The sequence below is a fragment of the Hevea brasiliensis genome, chromosome 5 (genome assembly GCF_030052815.1).
Source record: "Hevea brasiliensis isolate MT/VB/25A 57/8 chromosome 5, ASM3005281v1, whole genome shotgun sequence".
Taxonomy (NCBI): Eukaryota; Viridiplantae; Streptophyta; class Magnoliopsida; order Malpighiales; family Euphorbiaceae; genus Hevea; species Hevea brasiliensis.
Window position 1 is genome coordinate 44,267,936 of NC_079497.1, and position 16,519 is coordinate 44,284,454.

General features: G+C 36.4%; 1 protein-coding gene across 1 annotated transcript in view; it reads left to right on the forward strand.

Annotated features, from left to right (window-relative positions):
* Nucleotides 1-14,070, forward strand: part of LOC110635045 (14 kDa zinc-binding protein) — a 36,067-nt gene extending 21,997 nt beyond the window's left edge. The window contains exons 4-5 of the mRNA XM_021784234.2: nt 13,601-13,718; nt 13,789-14,070. Coding sequence (XP_021639926.2) covers nt 13,601-13,718; nt 13,789-13,856 — 186 coding nt within the window. The 3' untranslated portion in view covers nt 13,857-14,070. The remainder of the gene's footprint in view (nt 1-13,600; nt 13,719-13,788) is intronic.
* The last annotated feature ends 2,449 nt before the right edge of the window (nt 14,071-16,519 follow it).

Below are 16,519 nucleotides of genomic sequence, written 5' to 3' on the forward strand. Positions count from 1 at the left end.
GTGCCAAAATTATTTTCTGAATTTCATTCCACAACCATTGGGGGACATTCCAGTGTCTATCGAATGTATAGGAGATTAGTTGCAAATCTTTGTTCGAAGGGTATGATGAAGTCGGTGAAAGAATTTGTCGCCTCTTGTTTAGTCTGTTAGAAAAATAAATATGAGACTCTTTCCCATGCTAGTCTATTGCAACCTTTATCGATACTAGAAGCTATTTGGGAAGACAAATCACTAGATTTTATCACAGGCTTGCCAAAGTCTCACGGCATAGATTGCATCCTGGTTGTCACACCTTACCCTTTTGTAAGGCATAACATGATCGCGTAGAACACCTAATGAACTACCGAATTTTACCTACCGATAACTCATTAAGTACCCTACAAGTGATTTTAAAATAATTTTCTTATTTTTGATAAGTGGTGAGCATTTTCTAATAGGTATTTAAAACATTTAATTAAAATTAAAACTAGTTAATATTTTTGGTCCATTTTATTTTTCTGTAAATTTTATAAAAATTTTGCCAGAGTTCCGTCTGTATTTTGAGAAAATAGTTCTTCAAATACCTAAAAAAAAAGCACTTCCAATAAATTTTCTCAACCACTTCTTCAATTTCACAATCAATCTCAATCAATTTCAACATATTATCAACTTCCAAAATTCAAATCCACAATTTCTCAATTCTAAAAATTGCAATAATCATAAAAATACTATCAATCAATCAATTTACTCATATTTCATTTAAGATAGACAATTTATATACATCATTGCAAAATTTTACATTAAAAGAAATTCAAACTAAAATTTATTACAAACTTTATACAAGTTTTGTACAAGCTGCTCAAGATCGAATTTACATGTGCAATACATAAATCAAAATAAATATTTACAGTCAGGGTATAAATTATACCCGATAACTTCTAGCTGATAGATCCTCAATCCTCGTGACTCGATCACGCTTCCTCTAGTCTCTATATCTGCGACAGCAATAAAAGCTATCGCTGAGTATTAGGACTCAGTGGTGCACAACATACTAAAATAATCTTATGCAGAATTTAAATCACATTTATTCAAGAATTTGACTAAACATGAGTATTAAACACAAAACATGAATTATGAGATTTTGATGCAAACAAGTTCATTTCGAAGTATCAAAACACATTTCATAAAATCCACAGTTATATCATGCCATTCGAAATAAATATAATCTCAATAGCCAAAGGCTAAGGAGAAGTCACATCACAAGGCTAGCTAGCTCAAATATATGGATATCCATTCAATTTCCTCTTCTACTAGCACACCTCAAAACTTCATCCAGAGAAGGAATCAAAATTCGAAACTGATTACCCTCACTAGTCATGCTAGTGATAGTGAGGTGTTCAAATATATGGTCATGACACTGTGGTTTCAAAACTTATCTTAACAATTTACCAAACATTGCCATTTCAAATATACACAATAACTTTCAACAATTTAAATCAAAGCATCATAAATAATGTCACAATTCACTATATTAAATTATTCAAAACCATATGCAGAAAATAATTTACAGAATTTATACGTTGTGCACAAACCTCAAGCGAGTTGCCTCTTGGCCTTGACTTGATTCTTCGGGTTTTTTCCCGGTGTTCATTTTAACTGAAACACACAATTTCACATTGTTTCAGTACCATAACTTAGCATAAATCCAAAAATAAATTTAACTTCACTTTTACCTGGCTCTAATGTGCTAAACTCGGCGTTCTTTAAATTTTGTGTTTCAGGGTTATTATTCACTACATTATTTAAGTCAAATTGTTGACTTTTTGTAGCTTAATAGGTATGGGAATTCCAACTTCACCCACATACCACATTTTGGTCACTAAATTTATTGGTTTTGGTTGTTTAGTCAAATTCTAAGTATTTTAGGCAAATTTGATAATTTTCAGTTTTGGTATCTAAGGTTGCACTGTTCCATTAGTCATTTTACTGTTGGAATTTGGCAAAACTTTCTTCACAGAAAATGTTCCCTATTGTCTTAAGTTTATTCTCCTTTTTGAATCACTCCAATTGGAGTTTTGTAGCTCAAGTTATAGCCATTTGAACCATGGCTGCCGGATTGGACTTAACCCAGAATTCTGGGTAAATTTTGGTTCTGGCAGTTTTATGTCACCAATTTGGGGTGGCCAAATGACTTGGTTAATTGCATAATTTGGGTTTGTTTTCTTCATGAAAGTTTTAGGTATATACCTCAACTGTCCACTGGTCAAATCAGATCATTTAGACCTGCCTAGCTCAAGTTATGGCCAAATGAACAAACATTTGGTCAGTTTGTGCATGGCAGACTGTGATTTTCCAAGTTTGATCAATTTGTTCACTAGGTTTTGGTCACTTTTTGGGCATGCTTCCTAAATGAAAATTGTGTCATTTAGTGTCTATTTTCATTCCCAATTGGTCTCATACCAATTGGACTTGTAAATTTTCATTTTTGGTCCTTCAAAGGCAACTTGGTCATGTTGCCAGCAGCATGACCACGCTCAATCCGAATTTGCTTTTAATTCAAACACTTCTAACACACTTCATTAGGTCACAATTGACCATTTCTCTCCTTAAACTAGGTCAAAGATATCATTTACAAGTTTCTCACATTTTTGTCTCTAAACCCTAATGTCCAAAACCTTAATTCACACTAATTGTTGCATTTAACCAATTCAGTGTTTTTAACTATAATCACTAAACTAATTGAGGTTCATATACTCATTTAAATCCATCAAACCATGCAAATCACACTTCCCATCATGCTGGCCAAAATTTCAGTTTGGTCCTCCACACATTTTTTTATTTCATTTCATTATTTTCTAAGTTCATTTAAGTAACTAAACATGCATTTAAAGTAGAAAATTGAAAGTTAGCATACTAACATTTCTTAGAACTTCAATTCCTTCAAATCTCTATTTTTTGTATTTCTTTCCTCTTTCAATCTTTTTCTTAAGTGACTAAAACAAGCTCTAATGAGGTTTTTATGGAAGCTATTAAGGTTTAGTGAAGAATTTTAAGCTTGAGTGCAAGCTTTAATGGAGGACATCCATGGAGAGGTGAGGGAAGGGTTTCGGCCGGCTTGGTTGGGAGAGGAGATGAGGGTAGCTTTTTTTTTTTGTTGTATTTTTGTCTTACTTAATAGATATTTAACTTAGTCAAAGTTGGTAGGAATTAAAAATCAATTTTTGACATTATTTTGATGTCATAAAGTGATGTAATTAACTTTTTCTTTTCTTTTTTTCTTTTTTTTTTAATATTTATCTATTAGTTCTTTAATTTAATTCCCGACTCCGAAGTTTTCTTTTCTCCGATTTTATTTGACAATTAGGTCAGGAGTCAGCTCTCGGGGTCAATTGACCAAATTGCCCCTTGTCGGTTTAACCCGGTTTGCAATTAATTCAATATGTCTTCCGGCTCCTTGAATTAATTATTTGACTGGCTTAACAGCTCTTTTTCTTGATTTTCTCTTTTCCACTGTGTTCGTAAGGGTCTTAAGGACCGCGGCGTCACATTTTACGGTTCGAAATTTGAGTGTAAATCGACTTCACAGTCGTTCCCGAGAAGGTCACCCATCGCTGTGACTCCCGGCTCGTTTAACTTCTTATGTTCTGTTTTTCTTGTTTATACTTAACTAATTGACAATTACTAATTATTTGTGTTTATGGCTTCTCTAGCTGTCTTAAGTGTGGTTCTAATCCCCTTAATTGTCCGGAAGGACTCCGGTCACCGGAACAGTGAAATGTACCAGGCTATACAAATAGGGGTGTTACAATTTTCTCCCCCTTAAATAAATTTCGTCTCGAAATTTTACCTGGTATCAATCTCTGAACAGCTGTGGGTGTTTTCTCTTCATGTCCTCTTCTCGTTCCCAAGTAGCCTCCTGGCTCGAATGATAGTTCCACAACACTTTCACCAACGGTATCTGCTTGTTCCGTAGTTGCTTCACCTTATAAGCAAGAATCACTATGGGTTCTTCCTCATATGTGAGGTCTGGATTCACTTCAATTTCTTCCACTGGTAGTACATGAGATGGGTCTGATCGATACCTCCTCAACATAGACACATGAAAGACATTATGTATCTTTTCCAACTTTGGAGGTAGTGCCAAACGATATGCCAAAGGACCCACTCTTTCCAGCGCCTCATATGGCCCAATGAAACGAGGACTCAGTTTCCCCTTTCTGCCGAATCTCATAATTCTTTTCTAAGGAGAAACTTTGAGGAAAACTTTCTAACCCACTGCATACTCAATATCCCTTCTTTTCAAGTCAATGTAGGACTTCTGACGGTCTGATGCAGTCTTAAGTCGATCTCTGATCACCCTGATTTTCTCTTCAGTTTGCTGAACAATTTCGGGTCTCATCATTTTTCTTTCACCCAAGTCATCCCAACACAACGGGTTCTACATTTTCTGCCATACAAAGCTTCATATGGAGGCATCCCAATGCTTGATTGGTAGCTATTGTTGTAAGCAAACTCAATCAAAGGCAAGTGTGTGTCCCAACTGCCCTCAAACTCAATCACACAAGCTCGTAGCATGTCCTCCAAGATCTGAATTATCCTCTCAGACTGGCCATCTGTCTGTGGGTGGAATGCCTTACTGAAGTTCAATCTAGTTCTTAGGGCTCTCTGAAGACTACCCCAGAATCTAAAAGTGAATCTAGGATCTCTGTCTGATACAATGGATACTGGCACTCCATGCAGTCTCACAATCTCATCAATGTACAACTTGGCCAATCTTTCTAAACTGTAATCCATTCGGACTGGCAGAAAATGAGCAGACTTGATCAGTCTGTCAACAATGACCTATACTGCATCATGACTCTTCTGTGTCTTCGGAAGTCCCATCACAAAATCCATCGTTATTCTCTCCCATTTCCATTCTGGTACTGGTAGTGGATGTAACAACTCAGCGGGTACTTGATGCTCTGCGTTTACTGGCTGACAAGTTAGGCATTTGGAAACAAACTCCTCCACATCTCTTTTCATACCCATCCATCAGTAATGCTCCTTTAGCCCTCTATACATTTTTGTGCCACCAGGGTGCATGGCAAAAGGAGACTCATGTGCTTCCTTCAAAATGATCTGCCTCAAATCAACATCATTAGGAACACACATATTCTGCCCTGGTGTAGCAGTAGACCATCATCTCTTATTGAGAATTCTGGTTTCTTGCCCTGTCTGATTGCTTCCAACAGCTTCTGATACCTTTCATAATTCTGAGCAGCCATTCTGATTTGATCAATCAACACTGGCTGTACATGCCATGCCATTACTGTCTGTCCCTCATCATTAATCTCTAAGCTGGCATGCAATGATCTTAACTCATGCACCAAAGACAAAGGAGTAACCCGTAGACTCGCCATAGTTTTGCGACTTAAAGCATCAGTCACAACATTAGCTTTTCTTGGCTGATAGTCTATCAGACAATCATAGCCTTTTATCAATTCTAACCACCTCCTCTGTCTCAAATTCAACTCTTTTTGGGTGCCCAAATACTTCAAACTCTTATGATCTGTGTAGATGTAACACTTTTCCCCATACAAATAGTGTCTCCAGATCTTAAGAGCAAACACAATAGCTGCAAGCTCCAAGTCATGTGTTGGATAATTCCTCTCATGCGGTTTCAGCTGGCGTGATGCATAGGCAATGACATTTCGATCTTGCGTCAATACACAGCCTAACCCATTGTGAGAAGCATCACTGTAAACTATGTATTCTTTACCCGGGGTAGATAAAGTCAGGATTGGAGCTTCAGTCAAACATTTCTTCAATTCATCAAAACTCTGTTGGCATTTATCTGTCCACTGAAATTTCACATCTTTTCTAAGCAGCTTGGTCAATGGAGATGCCAACATGGAGAATCCCTTTACAAATCTACGGTAGTATCCAGCTAAACCCAGAAAAACTGCGAATCTCTGTGATGTTTCTGGGTGGCCTCCAATTAAGGACAGCTTCAATCTTACTTGGATCTACCTTGATGCCCTCTTCTTATACTACATGCCCCAAGAAAGATATTTCTTTCAGCTAAAATTCACATTTCGACAATTTGGCACATAGCTGTTTCTCCCTTAAAGTCTGCAGTACAATCCGCAGATGTCTATCATGCTCTTCTGCATTCCTCGAATAGACCAATATATCATCAATAAATACCACAACAAACTGGTCGAGATATGGTCTGAAGATAGTGTTCATCAGATCCATAAAAGCAGCCGGAGCATTAGTTAACCCGAATGGCATGACCAAAAACTCATAATGGCCATAGCGGGTTACAAGGCGCTTTAGGAATACTCTGCTCTTGTACTTTCAGCTGATAATAACCTGATCTCAGGTCAATTTTGGAGAACATAGCTACACCCCTCAACTGATCAAACAAGTCATCAATGCGGGGTAATGGATATCTATTCTTTATTGTCACCTTATTCAACTGCCGAAAATCAATACACAAGCGGAGAGTACCATCCTTCTTCTTAACAAACAACACTGGCTCTCCCCAAGGTGACACACTAGGGCTGATAAAGCCCTTGTCAAGCAACTCTTGCAACTGCACTTTTAACTCTTTCAATTCTGCTGGTGCCATTCTATATGGTGTTATGGAGATTGGGTCTACACCAGGCATAACATCAATCTCAAACTGCATCTCTCTTTCTGGAGGTAATCCTAGCAATTCATGAGGAAACACATCCGGAAAGTCACATACCGTAGGGATGTCCCTCAGTGCTGGACTCCCCACTTGGGTGTCTATCACATGTCCCAAGTATGCTTCACATCCATTTCTGATCATCATTTTGCTAGTGCAGCCGAAATGATGTTTGATGGTAGTAAATGCCTCTCCCCATGTATTACCACGTCACCGTACAAAGGGAGACCAAAAGTGACTGTCTTCAGTCTACAGTCAATCATGGCACGATACCTGGCTAACCAATCCATGCCCAAGATAATATCATACTCTCTGAAGGACATTTCAATTAAATCTGATGGAAAAACATGTCCTTGGATCACCAAAGGACAATCTCTATAAATTCTGTTGACCCGGAACTCTTGTCCTAACAGACTAGTTACTAGCACTTCAAAACCCATTTGCACACATGGAACAGCAAGTGAACTGATTATGCTAGCACTAACATATGAATGGGTTGAACCCGGATCAAACAACACAAATACATCTTGATCAGAGATAGAAAATGTACTGGCTACCACATCGGAAGTCTCAGCCCCTCTTCTCGCTGTCTCATTGTGTAGACTCTGGTTGACGCACTTCCTTGCCGATCGACCAAGCGTGCTCGACTACGAAGCAGTGCCTCTACCTCTGCCTCTTCCTCTGCCAACTGATTGTGAACTTCTGAAAGCAGGACTCTGAATAGATCCTTCTGCAGTCGTAGGAGCTGGACCATATTTAGGAGCACTAGTGCAGCCTTTTGCTAAATGGTCCTTGCCTCCACAATTAAAACAGGCTCCAGTGGCCCAATAGCATTCCCCCCCATGCATCTTGCCACAAGTCTCACAGGGGCGAGCAGAATATGAACCCCTGCTCGACTGCTGACCAGACCTAGGGGGTCTCTGTCCAGAAAATCTGCCCCTACCAAATCTTTCACCTCGACCCCTGCTGGGTCCACTAAATTTCTTCTTTTTCCCAGAAGTACCACCAGAACTTTGTTCAACTGATTTTTCCCTCGTCTTTCTCTGATTTTTCAACTTTTTCTGATTTTTCTTTTGTTGGGGTCGCTTCTGATTCAATCCTTTCTAACTCGAGTGCTTGAGACATGAGTTCTGAAAAGTTGCTGTGTCTGAATCCTACTACTTGCATTCTCAAATTGGGCTTCAAACCAGTCTCAAATCTCTTGCATCTTGCCTTGCTGGTAGAAAGGAGACTCCCAGCATAATGACTTAAGCGGGAGAACTCCCTGTCATACTCTGCCACTGATCGGTTCCCTTATTTCAAACTCAAAAATTCTTGCAATTTCTGATTAACATATGCATCTGGGATGTATTTCTGTCTGAATTCTCTGATAAAGTCGTCCTAGGTCAGCACTGGTGGTTCAGCCAAACTGTGGGGGATGGTCTTTCACCAATCATACGCATCCCCTTGCAGTAGAGACACAGAGTATTCAAATTTCAGTTCATCTTGGCAGTGCAGCTTCTTAAATACTCTGTCCATTCTTTCAAGCCATTTCTCTGCTTCTAAAGGGTCCACTGTACCCTTAAATTCTGTAGCTCCATACTTAAGTAATTTATCATATTGTCCAGTGCCGAGGCGTGGTTGTGCCACAGTGTGTCCAGGGTGGAGCTTGGCAGCATACTGACCATTTGTTGAAACATCGCAGTTATCTGCTGTGCAAACTGTGCAGGAAACTGCGGCATTTGAGGAGCTGGTGCTACAGATCCACTGACATTTGGTAAAGCTGGGGTTTCCCCTTGTGCCTCAGCTTCGACAGATTGCTCGACTGAGCGATCCCCTTCTTCCATTTCAGTTTGAAGTTAGGGTATCTCCTGAACAAATAACAAAAGGAGATTTCCCTCCGTTAGTTCATATTTATGATGTAATGCACTGTATGTAACAAATATTGAGCAGTTGTACTTAACAAAGAAAGACACAAATTCTCAAGTTAAAGTATACTTCAAAAATTTTGCTCTGATACCACTAAAACATGTCACACCTTACCCCTCTGTAAGGCATAACATGATCCCGTAGAATACCTAATGAACTACCGAACTTCACCTACCGATAACTCATTAAGTACCCTACAAGGGATTTTAAAATAATTTTCTTATTTTTGATAAGTGGTATTTAAAACATTTAATTAAAATTAAAACTAGTTAATATTTTTGGTTTATTTTATTTTTTCACAAATTTTATAAAAATTTTGAGTTCCGTCTGTATTTTGAGAAAACAGTGCTTCAAATACCTGAAAAAAAAGCACTTTCAATAAATTTTCTCAACCACTTTTTCAATTTCATAATCAATCTCAATCAATTTCAACACATTATCAACTTCTAAAATTTAAATCCACCATTTCTCAATTTTCAAAAATTGCAATAATTATAAAAATACTATCAATCAATCAATTTACTCATATTTCATTTAAGATAGACAATTTATATACATCATTGCAAAATTTTACATTAAAAGAAATTCAAACTAAAATTTATTACAAACTTTATACAAGCTTTGTACAAGCTGCTCAAGACCGAATTTACATGTCCATACATTTATGTGCAATACATACATCAAAATAAATATTTACAGTCAGGGTATAAATTATACCCGATAACTTCAAGCTGATAGATCCTCAATCCTCAGCAGCTCAGTCTGCTGCTCCTCTAGTCTCTATATCTGCGACATAAATAAAAGCTATCGCTGAGTACTAGGACTCAATGGTGCACAACATACTAAAATAATCTTATGCAGAATTTAAATTACATTTATTCAAGAATTTGACTAAACATGAGCATTAAATACAAAACATGAATTATGAGATTTTGATGCAAACAAGTTCATTTCGAAGTATCAAAACACATTTCATAAAACCCACAGTTATATCATGCGATTCAAAACAAATATAATCTCAATAGCCAGAGGCTAAGGAGAAGTCACATCACAAGGCTAGCTAGCTCAAATATATGGATATCCATTCAATTTCCTCTTCTACTGGCACACCTTAACACTTCATCCAGAGAAGGAATCAAAATTCGAAACTGATTACCCCCACTAGTCATGCTAGTGAGGTGTTTAAATATATGGTCATGACACCGTGGTTTCAAAACTTATCTTAACAATTTACCAAACATTGCCATTTCAAATACGCACAATAACTTTCAACAATTTAAATCAAAGCATCATAAATAATGTCACCATTCACTATATCAAATTATTCAAAACCATATGCAGAAAATAATTTACAGAATTTATACGTTGTGCACAAACCTCAAGCGAGTCTCCTCTTGGCCTTGACTCGATTCTTCGGGTTCTTTCTCGGTGTTCTTTCCAACTGAAACACACAATTTCACATTGTTTCAGTGCCATAATTTAGCATAAATCAAAAAATAAATTTAGCTTCACTTTTACCTAGCTCTAATGTGCTAAACTCGGCGTTCTTTAAATTTTGTGTTTCGGGGTTACTATTCACTACACTATTTAAGTCAAATTGTTGAATTTTTGAAGCTTAATAGGTATGGGAATTCCAACTTCACCCACATACCACATTTTGGTCACTAAATTTGTTGGTTTTTATTGTTTAGTTAAATTCTAAATTTTTTAGGCAAATTTGATAATTTTCAGTTTTGGTGTCTAAGGTTGTACTGTTCCATTGGTCATTTTACTGTTGGAATTTTGCAAAACTTTCTTCACAGAAAATATTCCTTATTGTCTTAAGTTTATTCTCCTTTTTGAATCACTCCAATTGGAGTTTTGTAGCTCAAGTTATAGCCATTTGAACCATGGATGCCGGATTGGACTTAACTCAGAATTCTGGGCAAATTTTGATTCTGGCAGTTTTAGGTTACCAACTTGGGGTGGCCAAATGACTTGGTTAATGGTATAATTTGGGTTTGTGTTCTTCATGAAAGTTTTAGGTATATACCTCAACGGTCCACTGGTCAAATTTCAGGTCATTTAGACCTGCTTAGCTCAAGTTATGACCAAATGAACAAATATTTGGTCAGTTTGTACAGGGCAGACTGTGATTTTCCAAGTTTGGTCAATTTGTTCACTAGGTTTTGGTCACTTTTTGGGCATGGTTCCTCAATGAAAATTGTGTCATTTAGTGTCTATTTTCATTCCCAATTGGTCTCATACCAATTGGACTTGTAAATTTTCATTTTTGGTCCTTTAAAGGTAACTGGCAGCATGACCACACTCAATCCGAATTTGCTTTTGATTCAAGCACTCCTAACACACTTCATTAGGTCGCAATTGACCATTTCTCTCCTTAAACTAGGTCAAAGACATCATTTATAAGTTTCTCACATTTTTGTCTCTAAACCCTAATGTCCAAAACCTTAATTCACACTAATTGTTGCATTTAACCAATTCAATGCTTTTAACTATAATCATTCAACTAATTGAGGTTCATATACTCATTTAAATCCATCAAACCATGCAAATCACACTCCCCATCATGTTGGCCGAAATTTCAGTTTGGTCCTCCACACATTTTTTTTTATTTCATTTTATTAGTTTCTAAGTTCATTTAAGTAACTAAACATGCATTTATAGTAGAAAATTGAAAGTTACCATATTAACCTTTCTTAGAACTTCAATTCCTTCAAATCTCTATCTTTTGTATTTCTTTCCTCTTTCAATCTTCTTCTCAAGTGACTAAAACAAGCTCTAATGAGGTTTTTATGGAAGCTATTAAGGTTTAGTGAAGAATTTTAAGCTTGAGTGCAAGCTTTAATGGAGGACATCCATGGAGAGGTGAGGGAAGGGTTTCGGCCGGCTTGGTTGGGAGAGAAGATGAGGGTAGTTTTTTTTTTGTTGTATTTTTGTCTTACTTAATAGATATTTAACTTAGTCAAAGTTGGTAGGAATTAAAAATCAATTTTTGACATCATTTTGATGTCATAAAGTGATGTAATTAACTTTTTCTTTTCTTTTTTTTTTTATTTATCTATTAGTTCTTTAATTTAATTCCTGACTCCGAGGTTTTCTTTTCTCCGATTTTATTTGACAGTTAAATTAGGAGTCAGCTCTCGAGGTCAATTGACCAAATTGCCCCTCGCCGGTTCAACCCAATTTGCAATTAATTCAATATTTCTTTTGGCTCCCTGACCTAATTATTTGACTGGCTTAACAGTTCTTTTTCGTGATTTTCTCTTTTCCACTGTGTTTGTAAGGGTCTTAAGGACCGCGGCGTCACATTTTACGGTTCGAAATTTGAGTTTAAATCGGCTTCGCAGTCGTTCCCGAGAAGGTCATCCATCGCTGTGCCTCTCGGCTCGTTTAACTTCTTATGTTCTGTTTTTCTTGTTTATACTTAACTAATTGACAATTACTAATTATTTGTGCTTATAGCTTCTCTAGTTATCTTAAGTGTGGTTCTAATCCCCTTAATTGTCTGGACCGACTCCGGTCACCGGAACAGTGAAATATACCAGGCTATACAAATAAGGGTGTTACACTGGTGCTAGTGGACAGATTGTCCAAATATGGCCATTTTCTGGGCTTGCGAAGTTGCATGGTCTTCCTCGTTTAATCGTTAGTGATCGAGATTCATTATTTCTTAGTAATTTCTAGACAGAACTATTTCGCATGCAGGGAACTAAGTTGAAAATGAGCACTGCATACCACCCGGAAAAAGATGGCCAAACCGAGGCTCTTAACAGAGGTTTGGAGACTTTATCTATAATGTTTTAAATCGGAAGAACCTAAGCAATGGTACAAATGATTACCAGGGGCAGAATTCTGGTACAATACCAGTTATCACACGGCAGCCGGAATGACCCATTTGAAGTGTTATATGGGAGGCCACCACCTGCAATTTACCAATTCATTCTAGGCGAATACACCTAGTCTTTCATGTTTCACTCTTAAAAAGAGAACTGGGTGAGCATGATGTTGTAGAAGAATTACCAGATGACTTAGACTCTGCATTCAAAATATTAGAACCGGAATCAATCATGCGAAGCCAGAAAGTTATGATTGATGGGGTGGAAGGTCTTTAATGTTTTGACTAAATGGAAAGGCCTACCTGTTGAAGATGTGACTTGGATGGATATTGTAGACCTTCGCAATCAATTTCCAAATTGCTGCCTTGAGGACAAGGCTGTTCTTACAGTGGGTGGCAATGTTATGAACGCAGGAGATGGATCAGAGTATGAACCAGGACATCTCAGAGTTTATTACAGAAAAAGAAATAAGGATAACAAGCAAGCAAATCTGTTGGGAGATCAGGATAAGGCCAATCTTCTTCATGGCAATCAGGTTGTTACAAAAGATGTGAATAAGTTAGTTGCAGCAGAGGATAATGCAGTGGATAAAGATAAACAGGCCAAGGATGCCAGAGCCTATAAATAGAGAAAGTGGGAAATGGAGAGGATGTCTCGAGTATTTTGTAGTTCTGGCCATTAGTGCCTTGGAGCAGTGACTTGTGTCCTGCTACATTATTCAGTTGCTAGTTATTGAGTTAATTATTTCTTTATTTATTTATGGAGATTGTTAATTTGTGGTTTTACAGATTCTCTTCAATAAACTCAATTTCTTTCCTGATTACTTGCCTCTATTTCTTTACAATATTCCTCACTCTATCAATTACTCTCAGCATTATTCCCTTTGCAGCCCTGAATGGGCTGCTACATGTTTGAGTACATGCATTCAAGAAACATACTTGGAAGTTCTACATCCTACAAACTTCGTATGTTAGAAGAGCAAATGTGAACCAAATGTTGTTGCTGCTATATGTCATTAAAGAATCCACATGAAGGAAAAAAAAAAAATTCCTCGACTCTGACCTATCTGTTTGGTCTTGAATGGAGAATTTTGGCCCGCCCTTTTTTGACCCTGTTAAAGATTCTTAATCTAGTTGTCAGCTTTTATTTATGTTGTAGGTTATTTTATGTGCCATTCTAATTATTTTATATCACTTAGGCTGAGGAGAGGCACTGTGATATTCTTGGTCGCCTGCTGTACACTGCCAAGCTCATTGCTAAGCAGGAAGGACTTGAAGATGGTTTTAGGATTGTGATTAATGACGGGCCGAATGGATGTATGTAGGCCTCTATCATTTGCTTGTGCTTCTAGCATAATAGCTATTAATTTTTTTTTTCTTTGCACAGGTCAATCTGTTTATCACCTTCACATCCACCTCCTTGGGGGACGTCAAATGAACTGGCCTCCTGGCTAAGATGGAGTCATCATGTGGATGGGCATGTTATGTTTACTGGTTGTAATGTATTGCCTAGTGCTACTATGGTACTGAACTTGTATTTCAGAAAGAACTGACCTGCTTTTGCAATCTGGCATGTTATTTAAATAATGTGAAAGACTAGTGAACCTAAAAGAGTGTAAAAGTGGTAATCTTATTTGGCGAACTTAATTGTGAGAAGATGTTTGCGACACTGGGTTTTTTACTTTTTTACCTTATAGGTGGTGAATGGAGGGCTTCTATCACTAAATTAGATAGGTTTCATTCTCAAAATATATAAATTGACGCTTCAATATTGCTTGAAAAATCGTGGTACCACAACTTTTCTTGTATAACCTATTTGACCTTTTCTGTTACTCTCAGAATCAATGTATCTTTAGTTGAGCAAATGATTTGTTCATCACAAGTGGATTGACAGCAAAAATAATTTCTCGCCAAATCGTATTCTCGGAAGTCGGGCAATTTATTCATCTGCATATTAAGACAAGGTAGTCGGAGATCATGTCCCTCTTTGGTGCTTGGGCTGTTGTGGGGGATTTTAATGATCTTTTAACAGATGATGAGAAGAGAAGGGAATCTGTCGTGCATAGTGGTGTCTGTAATTTTTATTTACTTATTTATTTATATATATATTTTTTTCTGAAGGAATGGTTTGTTGATCGTAAAGCATACAAAATCGCATTGAGGTGGTCAGGAACAGCGATGCCGCTGGGTGAGTGATTCGTCAAGTCTTTGCAATATGGCTCAAAAGTTTCTCTAACTTGCATTACACTGGTAGCTACTGCTGCTTTTCCCATTGGCATATGTATCCCAATTTGTCTTCAAGACATCTTCATCTCTTAAGGTGCATGGTTTTAGATATTGAAATTAAGCAATCTCTATTTGATATGTTAAGGCTCGTGATAAGGATGGATTTTAGGCCAGCTTTTATCAATTCCAATGGCATGTCATTGGAAGTTCGATTTGTCGTTATGTTAAAGATGTTTGTTCAGGGGTTTGTTGGAAGGGGTTAAACGTATCATGATTGTTTTTATTCGAAAAATGATAATCTTGAGAAGTTTTCGCAATTTCGTCCCATCAATTTATACTTTTGTGTTGTACGAGATTGTGACGAAAGTTCTTGCCAATAATTGACATCTTCCTGGCCTAGGAGATTATTTATTTTACGTGTCGGAAAACTCGTAAGAGTAGAGTTGGACATTCAGTTCAATTTAAAATTGAATCAAATCAAATTAAATAAATCGAAAATCAAAATTTATATAAATTTTAAAATCAAATCAATTCAAACTACACAAACAACTGAATCAAATCGAAATAATTCAGTTTGATTTAGTTTGAAATTTGGGTTTTACGGTATCATCACAAATTCTTCTACGGTAGACACTCACACCGTTAACACATTCACTAAATCAAAGTATCAAATCGGAACAAACATGAAATTGACAAAAACCCAAACAATCCATTATGAAATTGACAAATTTTCAAGCCATAAGAAACTATTAGAATCAATATGAAACGATTACAATGACCCATAAGAAGCAAATTTTCAACCAATTAACCATAATAAAATCAGAATAAAAACAAATACAGTTTACTCATAAGAAACAATCAAAATCAGAAAAACCCATAAGGAAAATCAAAATCAAAATCAGAAAAATTATAGTTGCATGCGGAGTGAGGTGAGGATGAAAGCAAGAACGAAGAATCGGAGTTGAGGTTGCAAATCCAAGACCGCAAAAGGAAGAAGCAGAGTTGAGGTTGCAACTTGAAAAGCGATCGTCGGCAATAGGAGGTGAGGCATCGGGAAAGTCGCAGATGCAAGGCAAGGCAAGGCAGAGGTCGACAGCAACACTGAGGCGAGGAGACATCAGCCAAGTGTGTGATATGCAATCATGCAAAGTGACTAAATGGGAAGCCAAGATTCAATAACTATGAAAGGAGAAGAAAGTAAAATTGAAATTTCAATTTGGTTCGATTTAATCGAAAAGTTTTTATTCAAAATCGAATCAAATTAAAATAACTAAAATTTTTAATAATAAAATCAAATAAAATCAAATCACCGTATAAATTAAATTAAATTATTAAATTAGAGCGATTCAATTTAATTTATTTGGTTCGGATGAAATAATACTCAACCTTGCATAAAAGGTTATAACTGTAAATGTGGATTTGGAAAAAGCATTCCATAGTTAAAATCGACTTTCATCTTTGAATATTTTCGTTAGGGGCAGAGACAAAGGGGCTAGGGATTGCCTTGGCTCCATACAGTTTCAAAAATTTTTAATATATACAATGAAATTTGTTTATTTATTAATTAATCTTTCAAAATTTATATCAATCACTATAAAAGTTTATAAAAATATAAACTAACTTTAGTAAATTTTTATTTTTATTTAATTAGCTTTCTAAAAAAATCTATTGGTCTCTAATAATTTATAATTTATAATTTATATATTAGGATTTAAATTGAAATATTAAAATCATTTGACTATTATTAAATAAGTACAAAAGTTCAATTAAAAATTAATTATTCAAACTTTTATATTTGCAAAATTAAAATTTGATTAGTAGTAGTTATTTGATGAAAATTAAATATAAATTAATTTAATAATTTACTATCGCATAATTTAAAATCATGGACA